We start from the raw sequence: 18,381 nt of genomic DNA, 5'->3' as shown, positions 1-18,381 counted from the left end.
AAAGGTGCTATCTAAATGGAAGTTATTGTTGAAACAGAAGCTCTGATTTTGTTTTAACTTCTTGAACTAGGTCAAAGGTTACAGTGCTGGACACCAGCTTCCTAGAGTCATCTCATCTCAGCAGACATTCCAAGACAGGCACTTGCTGAAACTAGGGAGATAACCCCCTCATACCAAGCAGGGACATACCTCATTCAGAACGCCCCTCAGACCCACAGCAAACAAAGGACACAGAATTTTTTATTTAACTTTTAATTATGAAGTTTCAGGAAAACAAATAGAATGCATGACTGGGACCATCTAAACAAAAGGAACAGATTTGGCACAAAACACTTGATTCAAAAAAAAACATTAGGAAGTTGGAAACTAATAGAGCAAAGTGCTGAAGATAAGGAAGGGAACTATACATACCTCTTGGTTGGTTGGGTTTAAATGGAGAGAAAACGACAAAGAAAACAACAAGGCCAGGGAGGGACTGAATAATTCTAGTGTGAGCAACCTAGAAAGAGTTTGAACAGCCAGGGCTCAAGGTAACACTCACTGCCAGAGGGAACAGGAGAGGGCTTTACTCAGGGTTTAATCATGGGGTGCACAGAAGGATAACAAAATGGTGAAGGGGAGAGGATGGGATTTCTGAGGCTTAAGGATGTAGAAGGGGCTGGGATGAAATAGGGCAGAAAGATCCTGTGGGATGTAGAAAGGTTCTGTCTGTCTTATAAACTGCTCCCAATGTGGGGTGTGATCTGGGCTCACTAAGTGACAGTCACAGATAACAGAACCTGTTCCGTTCCTAGCCAGACAGTCCAGAATGCTAGCAGCCAAGGGTCTGATTGCTAAGGCAAGGCAATAATGAGATAGTGCATAGCCTTGGTGCATGGCCTGGATCATCCAGAGAATGGAGTCAACATCGTATGACCATTGAGATGAGAATGAAGTGTAAGTACCCAAATATTAGCAGCTGCCTAAAAGTCAGTGTTCAACACTCTCTTTCAAGAAGGACCATTCAGGGAGTGTAAGCGTATCACACATGTGCCGTGCACTCTGATAAGAGACCAGCCAGGGATATGCTCCATCTGATAGGGAAGTGGGTACTTAGTAATCAGATCATTCAGGTGGATGGCGAGAAATATGCTAAAGATTTACATTCATAATTTCACATAGAAAGTGTGCAATAGTCCATCAGGATATATATGTAAAGACACGACAGCATTGTCCCAGTACTCACTGAAACTACATGCTGCACATTGACACTAAGGAGCCAAAGCCCCTCTCACTTCCACAGGCATTCCGCTGCTTCAGGTGAGTAAGGATTAATGGAAGCCAAAAGTAATTATTGCTGCAGCAACAAGTAATGAGATGCATGTTAGTACTTGTGGATAAGTAAAAAGTTCTCAGTAGTACCTGGAGTTTAGCACTGTGATTTACACAGTTATAAACGATCATTCGGCATTGAATCAATAAGCAGTGTCTGCTGCCATGAGTCAAAACTCGTGTGAATATCAGCATTTAGTTGTTCTCCGGAACCCAGTTAGAACTGGCAGTGACAGAATGTAAACTTTATCCAAGGAGCTGATATTTTATAATCAATCCTTATCGCTACTGAGGACAGCTACAGTTTCTTCAACCAGAGTGCACCCTTGACCACACTGCTTTCTACACGTGGGCTTCAAATGCACAATAGGCCCAGCTCAATCCCTAAGATATAGACTGTAGGAGGCACAGCAGGGGGTGGGTGATGGAAATTTTGCAGACTTAAATCCAGGAGAAGGTCAGCAATATTCATTAATACTATGTCATCCCTTTCACTTAAGGTCTCCCTACAATACACAGCCTAACCAAGAGGGCAGCTGGAGAGCTGCCTCCAGTGCTTGGGCCAATGACAAACTTTGTTAAAATACCAGGAGACAGGAGAGTGAAGTCTGAATGAGATTAAGTTACTGTGATAATTTCCATCCCCCCATGCTCCATTCAAGGAAACCTCATGTCCAGGCCTGCCATTTATTCCCACCCCTCCCTCAGCGTGACCATCGTGGGTAACTGAGGGTGCAGAACTTCAGCCTCCTCAGGAAAGTGCAGTTTCACCCTGTGTTAACAGGGTGGCCATTTCATAATGTTCACTGTCACTCATTCAGTGATGGCACCAAGAATTGGTCAGATAGGGATGCTAGCAGCATGATGCAGTATATACAGTGCAGATGAATGGAGACAGTATTACTGGGGAGATAATTTCCCACTGCTCCAAAACACACAGTCCAGTCCAGTCACAATCAACCAGTAAAGCAAAAAGTACAAAAGTTGGGACAAGTCTCCTTGTCATCTCATCTAGTATTGACTCAGTCAGTAGTATAATGATTATTTCCCAGATTTCTTGCAGTATGCAGGGTAGTTAGCACAAGCTGTCTGCAGGTCTTTCAGAAAGGAAGGCACTCCAGTCTATGGAAAAACACAATTATGTTATCAATCTGAAACAAGTTTTCCAAAGTTTAAATGTGCAAAACAATGATCACAGCTCTGAACAACAGCCATTCCATGTTAAGGGAGGAGCAGAGAGTGATATCAGCCATAGTGCAGTCCCTCAATCTAGATCCACTCTAAGTGTGCAACTTGTAGGTGTTGATGTTCAAAAAGAGACTTGGGTGTGCTTGTACAAGTAACACAGGAAGTTAGCATGCAGGTACAGCAAGCGGCCTGTTGACCTTTATTGCAAGGGGATTGGAGTACAGGTATAAGGAAATCTTGCTACAACTGTACAGGGTTTTGGTGAGACCACATCTGGAATACTGTGTGCAGTTTTGGTCTCCACATTTAAGAAAGGATATACTTGTATTGGAGGCAGTGCAGTGAAGGTTCACTAGATTGGTCCCTGGGATGAGGGGGTTATCCTATGATGACAGGCTGAGTAAATTGGCCCTGTATTCTCTGGAGTTTAGAAGAGGCGATCTCATTGAAAGAAACAAGATTCTGAAGGGGTTGGATAGGGAGATTGTTTGTTTCTGCTGATCAGGAAATCAAGAACAGGGAAGTAAAGTCTCAGGATAAGGGGCTGATCATTTAGAACTGAGATGAGGAGAAATTACTTCACGCAGAGGGTTATGAATCTTTGGAATTCTCTACCCCAGAGGGTTGGATATGGGGAGCAGGCAGGGAAGTGGAATTGAATCCTCGGATCAGCCATGATCATATTGAATAGCGGAGCAGGCTCGATGGGCCATGTGGTCTACTCCTGCTCCTAATTCTTGTGTTACCACTCCTGAATGTACTCAGACTGGGATCAGGCTGTGCGCAGATTATCTCCCTCTTCTGCAAGCGCATGCTAAACACAGAGAATAGAAAAGCTAAAGAGGTACAGAACTAGTTTGTGTGTAATTTATAAACAGACCCATCTCATTGGCACCTGCCTCAAAGATGAGAGATTTAGTGTGTCTCCATGGCTACTGTCTTGAGTGCTCATTTCACTCCTTCCTGAACAAAATACATGAGACATCTGTCACATCAATGTGATAATTTTTAATCCACTGACTGGAGACCCAAATTTATTTATTTTTAAAAGAAATTAAAAAGGAACAGATAAAAGATGACTTTGCTAGCAGCTTAAGATGGCCACTTAATATGGAACACTGTATCCAACATTGCAAGGCCTATGAGGTGAGAAAGTGTCTGCCCTGTCCTAGCAAGAACCAAGACCTGGGAAATTTAAGGTAACTGCCTGTTCCCATAAGCAAGGCATCAAGGCTATTACCTGAACAATGGGACCCTGGTTGTGAGAAAGGGATCCCCAAACATGGGCTGTTTTAGTTGCAAAAAGAAATGCACTGTTAACTACTGTGCTTGAATCACTGGGTGACTGTTATGTGACAAGCCCCTCCATCTGTGCTTCAAGCTGGTGTTTCTCTGCAACAGGCTGAGACACATCTGGACTCTGACAAGTGCAGACCCAACTGGGAAAGTAACTTGTGAAGAGGACATAAGGAGGCTACGAAGGGATATAGATAGGTTAAGTGAGTGGGCAAAGATCTGGCAAATGGAGTATAATGTGTGAAAGTGTGAAATTGTCCACTTTGGCAGGAAGAATAAAAAAAGCATATTATCTAAATGGAGAGAGATTGCAGAGCTCTGAGATGCAGAGGGATCTGGGTGTCCTAGTGCATGAATCACAAAAGGTTAGTATGCAGGTACAGTACGAAATTAGGAAAGCTAATAGAATGTTATTATTTATCACGAGGGGAATTGAATACAAAAGTAGGGAGGTTATGCTTCAGTTATACAGGGTATTGGTGAGACCACATCTGGAGTACTGTGTACAGTACTGGTCTCCTTATTTAAGGAAGGATGTAAATGCGTTGGAGGCAGTTCAGAGAAGGTTTACTTGACTAATACCTGGAATGGGCGGGTCGTCTTATGAGGAAAGATTGGACAGGGTTGGGCTTGTATCCACTGGAGTTTAGAAGAGTAAAAGGCGACTTGATTGAAACATACAAGATCTTGAGAGGTCTTGACAGGGTGGATGTGGAAAGGACGTTTCCCCTTGTGGGAGAATCTAGAACTGGGGTCACTGTTTAAAAATAAGGGGTCGCCCATTTAAGACAGAGATGAGGAGAAATTTTTTCTCAGAGGGTCGTGAGTCTTTGGAACTCTCTTCATCAAAAGGCAGTGGAAGCAGAGTCTTTGAATATTTTTAAGGCAGAGGTAGATAGATTCTTGATAAGCAAGGGGGTGAAAGGTTATCGGGGGTAGGTGAAATGTGGAGTAATCAGTTCAGCCAAGAACTTACTGAATGGCAGAGCAGGCTTGAAGGGCCGAATGGCCTACTCCTGCTCCTGATTCGTATGTTTGCAGTCTATTTAAACACAGAACAGAGAGGAGACCGAACAAGGCTGCTCACAGCATTGAAAGGGATCCGCAGGGACAAACCAGAGTACACAACCCTACACAATGTGGATGCAGGAGACCCCTCCCATAAATCAAAATCCCTATCGCCTAGGTCCCAAGAAACTGACTCAGGTTCAGGAGGAAATTCAGTATATGCTGGAGCACCAACTGATTGAGCCCAGTCAGAGCAGTTGGAGTTCCCCACTGTGCTGGTGCCAAAGCCCAATGGCTCAACAAAGCTCTGCTTCGATTACAGAAAGAGCTGATTGCTACCAAATTCCCCGCCTGGAAGACTGTACAGATAGATGCATCTGGACTCTGACAAGTGCATTCTCCATTCTCTCTGTCTCCATTCCAGCTTGCAAGCTTCGATCCCTGCTTGACTACCGCTGCATACTCTGACTGCAACCAGAGACCCCTTGAAGGAAATCATCCACATCACCATCTCCAAGAGACCCACCAAATCAACAATCTATCTCCTCTAACCAAAAGCCTCAGGACCACCGGATTCAGCTGGAAGCCAGCCAAATCACCAAACTCCACAGACTGTATACCCCTTTTTTTCCTACGGACTCTAACGCAACCAATCTACCCTTCACCACTCTGTAACCTATTTGTGTGTGTGAACCTCGAGTGTGTGTCTGTGAAAGTTGAAGTGTAGTTATTATTTTACTTAGATCAGTTTAAGTACAATAAAGCTAACATCTTTCTTGGTTAAACTCAAGAAAACCTGTCTGATTGGTTCTTTTTATGATCATAGCACGTAAATAAACAAACACTCACTGAATTGGCCGGTACATCCAATATAAAAAAAATAATTAAAACCTGTTACGGTCAAACATGGAGAGGGACAAGAGGGAAGCCCTTGGACCCCTCCTTACCTGATCGTAACACCCTTTAATTACAATTTATTATTCCTGCTATTTTCTCTTGAAGGTACAGATTCTTCTTTCGTAATAGCTCAGTCACTCTCTATTTCTGTCAGGTCTGAGTCTAGATGGAGACTTCTGGTAAGCTATTCCACAATGTAGGTCACCACAGTCAGGTCTGGCCCAGGTCAGGTATCTCAGGATAGTAATCAGGAGACTGATTTCCCCCCCTTGAACACCTACTGCCACTCTGCTTGAGGTGAGCTACTTCTGTGAAGGAACAGACCTCCATTCTCTCCCCCATTCGACTGCACCACAGTTCCAGAAATAGGAGCTGGCCGAGGATTCTAACCCATGTTTAACATTCTCACACAAAAGCAGAAGATTCTTCAGCTCCGGCTACTGTTCCTTGTGCATAGTTATGAGCTGAAAACATTCATTCCTTACACAGCAACACACTTCTTATATATAAAGCCAGCATATCACTGTAAGAAAACATTCACTTACCTTTGCTGCCCAGTTAACAAGGAAGGTTGGGATCATACCCCCAGGGTTATCGAAATAATGCATAAACACTGAAAGAATAAAACACCAGGTATAAATCAGAATATATACCAATTCTTTTACAAACTATATTTATCAAGCAATTTAGAATGATAAAATGACTGACCAAATAGGCAAGGATCTTACAGAATTTGACTTGGAACTTTGCTGGGTTAAGGCAAGGAATGTCTGTGACCATCATCTCTAATTGCTTCCACCAATGCCACGGGTGACAGACCTGTCCCCACCAGTACTGTACCCCAGTGTTATACAGTAACAGACCTGTCCTCTCCAGTACTGTACCCGTTATACAGTGACAGACCTGTCCCCACCAGTACTGTACCCATGTTATACAGTGACAGACTTGTCCCCACCAGTACTGTACCCATGTTATACAGTAACAGACCTGTCCCCTCCAGCACTGTACCCATGTTATACAGTGACAGACCTGTCCCCTCCAGTACTGTACCCATGTTATACAGTGACAGACCTGTCCCCTCCAGTACTGTACACGTTATACAGTAACAGACCTGTCCCCTCCAGTACTGTACACGTTATACAGTAACAGACTTGTCCCCTCCAGTACTGTACCCATGTTATACAGTAACAGACCTGTCCCCACCAGTACTGTACCAGTGTTATACAGTGACAGACCTGTCCCCACCAGTACTGTATCCCAATGTTATACAGTGACAGACCTGTCCCCACCAGTACTGTACCCATGTTATACAGTGACAGACCTGTCCCCACCAGTACTGTATCCCAAATGTTACACAGTGACAGACCTGTCCCCACCAGTACTGTACCCATGTTATACAGTGACAGTCCTGTCCCCACCAGTACTGTACCCATGTTATACAGTAACAGACCTGTCCCCACCAGTACTGTACCAGTGTTATACAGTGACAGACCTGTCCCCACCAGTACTGTATCCCAATGTTATACAGTGACAGACCTGTCCCCACCAGTACTGTACCCATGTTATACAGTGACAGACCTGTCCCCACCAGTACTGTATCCCAAATGTTATAGTGACAGACCTGTCCCCACCAGTACTGTACCCATGTTATAGTGACAGACCTGTCCCCACCAGTACTATATCCCAATGTTATACAGTGACAGACCTGTCCACACCAGTACTGTACCCATGTTATACAGTAACAGACCTGTCCCCACCAGTACTGTACCCATGTTATAGTGACAGACCTGTCCCCACCAGTACTGTACCCGTTATACAGTAACAGACCTGTCTCCACCAGTACTGTACCCGTGTTATACAGTGACAGACCTGTCCCCACCAGTACTGTACCCGTTTTATAGTGACAGACCTGTCCCCACCAGTACAGTATCTGTGTTATACAGTAACAGACCTGTCCCCCAGTACTGTACCCATGTTATACAGTAACAGACCTGTCCCCACCAGCACTGTACCCATGTTGTACAGTGACAGACCTGTCCCCATCAGTACTGTACCCATGTTATACAGTAACAGACCTGTCCCCACCAGTACTGTACCCATGTTATACAGTAACAGACCTGTCCCCACCAGTACTGTACCCGTTATACAGTAACAGACCTGTCCCCAGCAGTACTGTATCCCAAGATAATACAGTAACAGACCTGTCCCCACCAGTACTGTACCCGTTTTATAGTGACAGACCTGTCCCCACCAGTACAGTATCTGTGTTATACAGTGACAGACCTGTCCCCACCAGTACTGTCCCCGTGTTATACAGTGACAGACCTGTCCCCACCAGTACTGTACCCGTGTTATACAGTGACAGACCTGTCCCCATCAGTACTGTACCCATGTTATACAGTAACAGACCTGTCCCCACCAGTACTGTACCCATGTTATACAGTAACAGACCTGTCCCCACCAGTACTGTACCCATGTTATACAGTAACAGACCTGCCCCCACCAGTACTGTACCCATGTTATACAGTAACAGACCTGTCCCCACCAGTACTGTACCCATGTTATACAGTAACAGACCTGTCCCCACCAGTACTGTACCCATGTTATAGTGACAGACCTGTCCCCACCAGTACAGTATCTGTGTTATACAGTGACAGACCTGTCCCCACCAGTACTGTATCCCAATGTTATAGTGACAGACCTGTCCCCACCAGTACTGTACCCATGTTATAGTGACAGACCTGTCCCCACCAGTACTATATCCCAATGTTATACAGTGACAGACCTGTCCACACCAGTACTGTACCCATGTTATACAGTAACAGACCTGTCCCCACCAGTACTGTATCCATGTTGTACAGTAACAGACCTGTCCCCACCAGTACTGTACCCGTGTTATACAGTAACAGACCTGTCTCCACCAGTACTGTACCCATGTTATACAGTAACAGACCTGTCCCCACCAGTACTGTATCCCAATATAATACAGTAACAGACCTGTCCCCACCAGTACTGTATCCCAATATAATACAGTAACAGACCTGTCTCCACCAGTACTGTACCCATGTTATACAGTAACAGACCTGTCCCCACCAGTACTGTACCCATGTTATACAGTAACAGACCTGTCCCCACCAGTACTGTACCCATGTTATACAGTGACAGACCTTTCCCCACCAGTACTGTATCCCAAATGTTATACAGTGACAGACCTGTCCCCACCAGTACTGTACCCGTGTTATACAGTAACAGACCTGTCCCCACCAGTACTGTATCCCAATGTTATAGTGACAGACCTGTCCCCACCAGTACTGTACCCATGTTATAGTGACAGACCTGTCCCCACCAGTACTATATCCCAATGTTATACAGTGACAGACCTGTCCACACCAGTACTGTACCCATGTTATACAGTAACAGACCTGTCCCCACCAGTACTGTACCCATGTTAGTGACAGACCTGTCCCCACCAGTACTGTACCCGTTATACAGTAACAGACCTGTCCCCACCAGTACTGTACCCGTGTTATATAGTGACAGACCTGTCCCCACCAGTACTGTACCCGTTTTATAGTGACAGACCTGTCCCCACCAGTACAGTATCTGTGTTATACAGTGACAGACCTGTCCCCACCAGTACTGTACCCATGTTATACAGTGACAGTCCTGTCCCCACCAGTACTGTACCCATGTTATACAGTAACAGACCTGTCCCCACCAGTACTGTACCCATGTTATACAGTAACAGACCTGTCCCCACCAGCACTGTACCCATGTTGTACAGTAACAGACCTGTCCCCACCAGTACTGTATCCCAAGATAATACATTAACAGACCTGTCCCCACCAGTACTGTACCCGTTTTATAGTGACAGACCTGTCCCCACCAGTACAGTATCTGTGTTATACAGTGACAGACCTGTCCCCACCAGTACTGTCCCCGTGTTATACAGTGACAGACCTGTCCCCACCAGTACTGTACCCGTGTTATACAGTGACAAACCTGTCCCCATCAGTACTGTACCCATGTTATACAGTAACAGACCTGTCCCCACCAGTACTGTACCCATGTTATACAGTAACAGACCTGTCTCCACCAGTACTGTACCCATGTTATACAGTAACAGACCTGCCCCCACCAGTACTGTACCCATGTTATACAGTAACAGACCTGTCCCCACCAGTACTGTACCCATGTTATACAGTAACAGACCTGTCCCCACCAGTACTGTACCCATGTTATACAGTAACAGACCTGTCCCCACCAGTACTGTACCCGTTTTATAGTGACAGACCTGTCCCCACCAGTACAGTATCTGTGTTATACAGTGACAGACCTGTCCCCACCAGTACTGTACCAGTGTTATACAGTGACAGACCTGTCCCCACCAGTACTGTACCCATGTTATACAGTAACAGACCTGTCCCCACCAGTACTGTACCCATGTTATACAGTAACAGACCTGTCCCCACCAGTACTGTATCCCAATATTATACAGTAACAGACCTGTCCCCACCAGTACTGTATCCCAATATAATTCAGTAACAGACCTGTCCCCACCAGTACTGTATCCCAATATAATACAGTAACAGACCTGTCCCCACCAGTACTGTATCCCAATATAATACAGTAACAGACCTGTCCCCACCAGTACTGTACCCATGTTATACAGTAACAGACCTGTCCCCACCAGTACTGTATCCCAATATAATACAGTAACAGACCTGTCCCCACCAGTACTGTATCCCAATATAATACAGTGACAGACCTGTCCCCACCAGTACAGTATCTGTGTTATACAGTGACAGACCTGTCCCCACCAGTACTGTCCACGTGTTATACAGTGACAGACCTGTCCCCACCAGTACTGTACCCGTGTTATACAGTAACAGACCTGTCCCCACCAGTACTGTATCCCAATATAATACAGTAACAGACCTGTCCCCACCAGTACTGTATCCCAATATAATACAGTGACAGACCTGTCCCCACCAGTACAGTATCTGTGTTATACAGTGACAGACCTGTCCCCACCAGTACTGTCCACGTGTTATACAGTGACAGACCTGTCCCCACCAGTACTGTACCCGTGTTATACAGTAACAGACCTGTCCCCACCAGTACTGTACCCATGTTGTACAGTGACAGACCTGTCCCCACCAGTACTGTATCCCAATGTTATAGTGACAGACCTGTCCCCACCAGTACTGTACCCATGTTATAGTGACAGACCTGTCCCCACAAGTACTGTATCCCAATGTTATACAGTGACAGACCTGTCCCCACCAGTACTGCACCCGTGTTATACAGTGACAGACCTGTCCCCACCAGTACTGTACCCGTGTTATACAGTAACAGACCTGTCCCCACCAGTACTGTACCCGTTTTATAGTGACAGACCTGTCCCCACCAGTACTGTACCAGTGTTATACAGTGACAGACCTGTCCCCACCAGTACTGTACCCATGTTATACAGTAACAGACCTGTCCCCACCAGTACTGTACCCATGTTATACAGTAACAGACCTGTCCCCACCAGTACTGTACCCATGTTATACAGTAACAGACCTGTCCCCACCAGTACTGTACCAGTGTTATACAGTGACAGACCTGTCCCCACCAGTACTGTACCCATGTTATACAGTAACAGACCTGTCCCCACCAGTACTGTACCCATGTTATACAGTAACAGACCTGTCCCCACCAGTACTGTACCCATGTTATACAGTAACAGACCTGTCCCCACCAGTACTGTACCCGTTTTATAGTGACAGACCTGTCCCCACCAGTACAGTATCTGTGTTATACAGTGACAGACCTGTCCCCACCAGTACTGTACCAGTGTTATACAGTGACAGACCTGTCCCCACCAGTACTGTACCCATGTTATACAGTAACAGACCTGTCCCCACCAGTACTGTACCCGTTTTATAGTGACAGACCTGTCCCCACCAGTACAGTATCTGTGTTATACAGTGACAGACCTGTCCCCACCAGTACTGTACCAGTGTTATACAGTGACAGACCTGTCCCCACCAGTACTGTACCCATGTTATACAGTAACAGACCTGTCCCCACCAGTACTGTACCCATGTTATACAGTAACAGACCTGTCCCCACCAGTACTGTATCCCAATATAATACAGTAACAGACCTGTCCCCACCAGTACTGTATCCCAATATAATACAGTAACAGACCTGTCCCCACCAGTACTGTATCCCAATATAATACAGTAACAGACCTGCCCCCACCAGTACTGTATCCCAATATAATACAGTAACAGACCTGTCCCCACCAGTACTGTACCCATGTTATAGTGACAGACCTGTCCCCACCAGTACAGTATCTGTGTTATACAGTGACAGACCTGTCCCCACCAGTACTGTATCCCAATGTTATAGTGACAGACCTGTCCCCACCAGTACTGTACCCATGTTATAGTGACAGACCTGTCCCCACCAGTACTATATCCCAATGTTATACAGTGACAGACCTGTCCACACCAGTACTGTACCCATGTTATACAGTAACAGACCTGTCCCCACCAGTACTGTATCCATGTTGTACAGTAACAGACCTGTCCCCACCAGTACTGTACCCATGTTATAGTGACAGACCTGTCCCCACCAGTACTGTACCCGTGTTATACAGTAACAGACCTGTCTCCACCAGTACTGTACCCATGTTATACAGTAACAGACCTGTCCCCACCAGTACTGTATCCCAATATAATACAGTAACAGACCTGTCCCCACCAGTACTGTATCCCAATATAATACAGTAACAGACCTGTCCCCACCAGTACTGTATCCCAATATAATACAGTAACAGACCTGTCCCCACCAGTACTGTACCCATGTTATACAGTAACAGACCTGTCCCCACCAGTACTGTACCCATGTTATACAGTAACAGACCTGTCCCCACCAGTACTGTATCCCAATATAATACAGTAACAGACCTGTCCCCACCAGTACTGTATCCCAATGTTATAGTGACAGACCTGTCCCCACCAGTACTGTACCCATGTTATAGTGACAGACCTGTCCCCACCAGTACTATATCCCAATGTTATACAGTGACAGACCTGTCCACACCAGTACTGTACCCATGTTATACAGTAACAGACCTGTCCCCACCAGTACTGTATCCATGTTGTACAGTAACAGACCTGTCCCCACCAGTACTGTACCCATGTTATAGTGACAGACCTGTCCCCACCAGTACTGTACCCGTGTTATACAGTAACAGACCTGTCTCCACCAGTACTGTACCCATGTTATACAGTAACAGACCTGTCCCCACCAGTACTGTACCCATGTTATACAGTAACAGACCTGTCCCCACCAGTACTGTACCCATGTTATACAGTAACAGACCTGTCCCCAACAGTACTGTATCCCAATATAAGACAGTAACAGACCTGTCCCCACCAGTACTGTACCCATGTTATAGTGACAGACCTGTCCCCACCAGTACTGTACCCGTGTTATACAGTAACAGACCTGTCCCCACCAGTACTGTACCCGTGTTATACAGTGACAGACCTGTCCCCACCAGTACTGTACCCGTTTTATAGTGACAGACCTGTCCCCACCAGTACAGTATCTGTGTTATACAGTGACAGACCTGTCCCCACCAGTACTGCACCCGTGTTATACAGTGACAGACCTGTCCCCACCAGTACTGCACCCATGTTATAGTGACAGACCTGTCCCCACCAGTACAGTATCTGTGTTATACAGTGACAGATCTGTCCCCACCAGTACTGTACCCCAGTGTTATACAGTGACAGACCTGTCCCCACCAGTACTGTACCCCAGTGCTATACAGTGACAGACCTGTCCCCACCAGTACTGTACCCGTTTTATAGTGACAGACCTGTCCCCACCAGTACAGTATCTGTGTTATACAGTGACAGACCTGTCCCCACCAGTACTGCACCCGTGTTATACAGTGACAGACCTGTCCCCACCAGTACTGCACCCATGTTATAGTGACAGACCTGTCCCCACCAGTACAGTATCTGTGTTATACAGTGACAGATCTGTCCCCACCAGTACTGTACCCCAGTGTTATACAGTGACAGACCTGTCCACACCAGTACTGTACCCATGTTATACAGTAACAGACCTGTCCCCACCAGTACTGTATCCCAATATAAGACAGTAACAGACCTGTCCCCACCAGTACTGTACCCATGTTATAGTGACAGACCTGTCCCCACCAGTACTGTACCCGTGTTATACAGTGACAGACCTGTCCCCACCAGTACTGTACCCATGTTGTACAGTGACAGACCTGTCCCCACCAGTACTGTATCCCAATGTTATAGTGACAGACCTGTCCCCACCAGTACTGTATCCCAATGTTATAGTGACAGACCTGTCCCCACCAATACTGTACCCATGTTATACAGTAACAGACCTGTCCACACCAGTACTGTACCCATGTTATACAGTGACAGACCTGTCCACACCAGTACTGTACCCATGTTATACAGTAACAGACCTGTCCCCACCAGTACTGTATCCCAATATAAGACAGTAACAGACCTGTCCCCACCAGTACTGTACCCATGTTATAGTGACAGACCTGTCCCCACCAGTACTGTACCCGTGTTATACAGTAACAGACCTGTCCCCACCAGTACTGTACCCGTGTTATACAGTGACAGACCTGTCCCCACCAGTACTGTACCCGTTTTATAGCGACAGACCTGTCCCCACCAGTACAGTATCTGTGTTATACTGTGACAGACCTGTCCCCACCCGTACTGTACCCGTGTTATACAGTGACAGACCTGTCCCCACCAGTACTGTACCCATGTTATACAGTAACAGACCTGTCCCCACCAGTACTGTATCCCAATATAATACAGTAACAGACCTGTCCCCACCAGTACTGTACCCATGTTATAGTGACAGACCTGTCCCCACCAGTACAGTATCTGTGTTATACAGTGACAGACCTGTCCCCACCAGTACTGTACCAGTGTTATAGTGACAGACCTGTCCCCACCAGTACAGTACCCGTGTTATACAGTGACAGATCTGTCCCCACCAGTACTGTACCCCAGTGTTATACAGTGACAGACCTGTCCCCACCAGTACTGTACCCCAGTGCTATACAGTGACAGACCTGTCCCCACCAGTACTGTACTATGGTATACAAGCATACGAATTAGGAGCAGAGTAGGCCATTCGGCCCCTCTAGCCTGCTCTGCCATTCAATAAGATCATGGCTGATCTGTTTGTGTTTCGAATTCCACACTCCCATCTACCCCCGATAACCTTGGATTCCTTTGCCTAACAAGAATCTATCCACCTCCACCTTAAAAATATTCAAAGACCCCGCCTCCACTATCTTCTGAGGCAGAGTCCCAGAGTCGCACAACCCTCAAAAAAAATTTCTCCTCATCTGTCCTAACAGGGTGACCCCTAATTTTGAAACAGTGCCCCCTAGTTCTGGACTCATCCACAAGAGGAAGCATCCTTTCCATATCCACCTTGTCAAGACTGTTGAGGATCTTATAAACTTCAATCAAGTCTCCCCTCACTCTTATAAACTCCAGTGAAAACAAGCCCAGTCCATCCAACCTTTCCTCATAGGACAACCCACTCTTGGCAAGAAATCAAACTAGTAAACCTCTGCTGAACCGCCTCCAACGCATTCACATCCATCCTTAAATGAGACCAATACTGCACACAGTTTTTGAGATGTGATCTCACCAATGCCCTGTATAACTGAAGCATAACATCCTTACTTTTATTTTCAATTCCTCTCGCAATAAAGGAAAGGATTCCATTAGCCTTCTTTATTACCGACATACTAACTTTTTGTAACTCATGCACTAGAACACCTAGATCCCTCTGCATCTCTGAATTTTGCAGTCATTCTCCGTTTAAGTAATACTCGGCTTTTTTATTCTTCCTGCCAAAGTGAACAACCTCACATTTTCCCACATTATACTCCATCTGCCAGATTTTTGCCCACTCACTCATCCTATCTATATAAGTCTGCAAGCTCCGTCTGTCCTTTTCACAATATACTTTTCTCCCTATCTTTGTCTCATCTGCAAATTTAGTTACCATGTCATCATTCCCCTCATCTAAGTCATTGATATAAATTGTAAAAAGTTGAGGCCCAGCATAGATCCCTACAGGACTCCACTCGTCACATCCTGCCAATCAGAAAGAGATCCATTTATGTATACTCTCTGCTTTCTGCCAGCCAGTCAATACTCTATCCCTGCTAATATGTTACCCCCGACACCATGAGCTCCTATTTTTGCGCAATAACCTTTTATGTGGCACCTTGTCAAATGCCTTCTGGAAATCCAAGTACAGTACGTCATCGGGCTTCCCTTTAACCACAGCACACGTCATTCCTTCAAAGAACCCCAAAAGTTGGTTAAACATGATTTCCCTTTCTCAAAACCATGCTGACTATTCCCGATTACCTTGAGTTTTTCTAAGTGCCCAGCTACAATCTCCTTAATGATCGATTCGAACACCTTCCCCACGACAGACTTCAAGCTAACTGGCCTATAGTTACCTGTTTTCTGCCTCCCCCCTACTTCTTAAATAGAGGGGTTATATTTGCTACTTTCCAGTCTCATGGAACCTTTCCAGAAACTAGGGAATTTTGAAAAATTATCAATGCATCTACTACATCATTAGCCACCTCTTTTAAGACCCTAGGATGAAGTCAATCAGGACCTGGGGACTCGTCTGCCCGCAGCTCCATCAGTTTGGTGCAGTGACAGAACTGTCCCTAACAGCACTTTACCCCAGTGTTTTGCAGTGACAGACCCGGCCCCACCAACATGGACCTGTTGGGCCAAATGGCCTGTTTCTGTAAATACCATATAATACTAGTGCCCTGTGTTATACAGTGACAGACCTATACCCACCTGTACTTCATCTAGTGGTACATAGCTCAAAATAATCTCACTAGACACTAATCAACCTGGAAGGTCATAATCCATTCGTTATTTCACAACTCACAGTTCAGACGGACAAAGTATGAAAAATGCTCATTTATTAAACATTTGCGAGTTCTTGTGGTAGAATATACTGAGCTGAAGATCTCTCAGTGGTACCTTTGGTGCCTTGTTTACCATCACCCTCCAGAGCCAAGGTTTGATGATAGTCCTCCACTCTGATGATGCCAGATTTCGCTGGTAAACCCTGCACAGATTTTGCCACAATCACCCAAATCTTTCGTTCATTGATATCCAAGTCATGACGCTCACGAACGTAAACATACTGAGGACGAAGTTAGGGAAAGAAACATTCTTGGTCATAAAATGATTACACATTTTGTTCATTCGTGGGATGTGGGCAAGACCGACGAGGCTGCATTTATTCGTCAAGAACTCCATCATCATTGTGACTACCAGGATGGTAGAAAACAATATAGATGGACTTTAGTCATTTTTAATGCAACATATCCTTTGTTACTGCCCATTCCCAGCAGATTGATGCAACTGAGCGGTTCAAATGGCCACTTCAGAGTCAACCACATTGATGTGGGTCTAGAGTCACATTTAGGCCCAGATCAGGGAAGGATGGCAGGACATTTAAGAACCAGGTGGGTATTTAATGACAATCCAACAGTTTCATGGTCACTATGTCCAGATTTTAAATTATTTTTATTCTCAAATAGCCATGTTAGGATTTGAACCTTGTACTCTAGATTACAAATCCATTAACAGAACCACAACACAATGGTATCCTCTGCAACAATCAGTGATGAACATTTTTTTTTTAAACAAGGTGTCACTGCACTTTAAGTCATTTGCTCCCATTCTTTAAAGTGCGTACCTGGGTTACACATCCGAAAGCAATGAGGCAGCTCAGAGACCTGCTCCCAGAAGCTGGTTGTCGTGACTGGTGAGAGAACAGGCCACGAGCAGCTTCTCACTCCCTGAGTGAAGGCTGGTGCTCTCACTGATGTGGCTGGCATGGCATGGCAGGGCAAAACCACAGACAGATAGGCAGCCACGTCTCATCACTTTGTGGCACCACTGCCCCACTCTTGACTCCCACATTAGATTAGCTTTGCAAGATGCTGAGGAGAGCACAAGTTCTGTGACTTCCAAATCACAAGTCCTGAGAGGGCCTCCAAGTCACTGGATGAAGCCGTCAGACCAAGGCTGCGTATTTAGTCCCCAGGGAGACGGCCAGAAAATCAGTACAGACCCTTAGGCACGTTCCCTGTGCAAGGCAACAGAGCACACCTGACAGGAGACTAGCAGACAATGCAATGAGACAAGCAACAGGTGGTACACCCAACAGGAAGCACAAACCTTTGTTTTAAGAGCTTCAATGTTTCAATGTCTACAGCATTGAAGTGTCACTAAAAACAACCAGAAATAGAATCATACGGCACAGGAGTGGCTATTCGGCCCATCGTGCCTGTGATAGCTCTTTGAAAGAGCTATACAATTAGCCACATTACCCTATGTTCCCAGAGCCCTACAACTTATTTTTCCAATTCCCTTTCAGGCAGTGCATTCCAGATCAAAACAACTCCCTGCATCTTTACCTTGCTTTTTCTGCAAAACATTGAAGCTGATGTCTGAGAGATAACAATTACTTTCCATTGTTTGCAAGTCTGATACACACAACAACAAAGGCAGCTCAGCAGCAATCCACATCGAGAATTAATGAGAT

General features: G+C 45.6%; 1 protein-coding gene across 1 annotated transcript in view; it reads right to left on the bottom strand.

Annotated features, from left to right (window-relative positions):
- Positions 1–249: 249 nt before the first annotated feature.
- Positions 250–18,381, bottom strand: part of pctp (phosphatidylcholine transfer protein) — a 38,795-nt gene continuing 20,663 nt past the window's right edge. Inside the window, exons 4-6 of the mRNA XM_068058619.1 lie at positions 16,806–16,971; positions 6,246–6,313; positions 250–2,433 (exon numbers count right to left, since the gene is read on the bottom strand). Of these exons, the coding sequence (XP_067914720.1) occupies positions 2,353–2,433; positions 6,246–6,313; positions 16,806–16,971 (315 nt within the window). The 3' untranslated portion in view covers positions 250–2,352. The remainder of the gene's footprint in view (positions 2,434–6,245; positions 6,314–16,805; positions 16,972–18,381) is intronic.

The sequence above is a fragment of the Heterodontus francisci genome, chromosome 26 (assembly GCF_036365525.1).
Source record: "Heterodontus francisci isolate sHetFra1 chromosome 26, sHetFra1.hap1, whole genome shotgun sequence".
NCBI classification, from domain to species: domain Eukaryota; kingdom Metazoa; phylum Chordata; class Chondrichthyes; order Heterodontiformes; family Heterodontidae; genus Heterodontus; species Heterodontus francisci.
The sequence above is the reverse complement of the archived record's forward strand: the minus strand, read 5'-3'. Positions and strand labels throughout refer to the sequence as shown.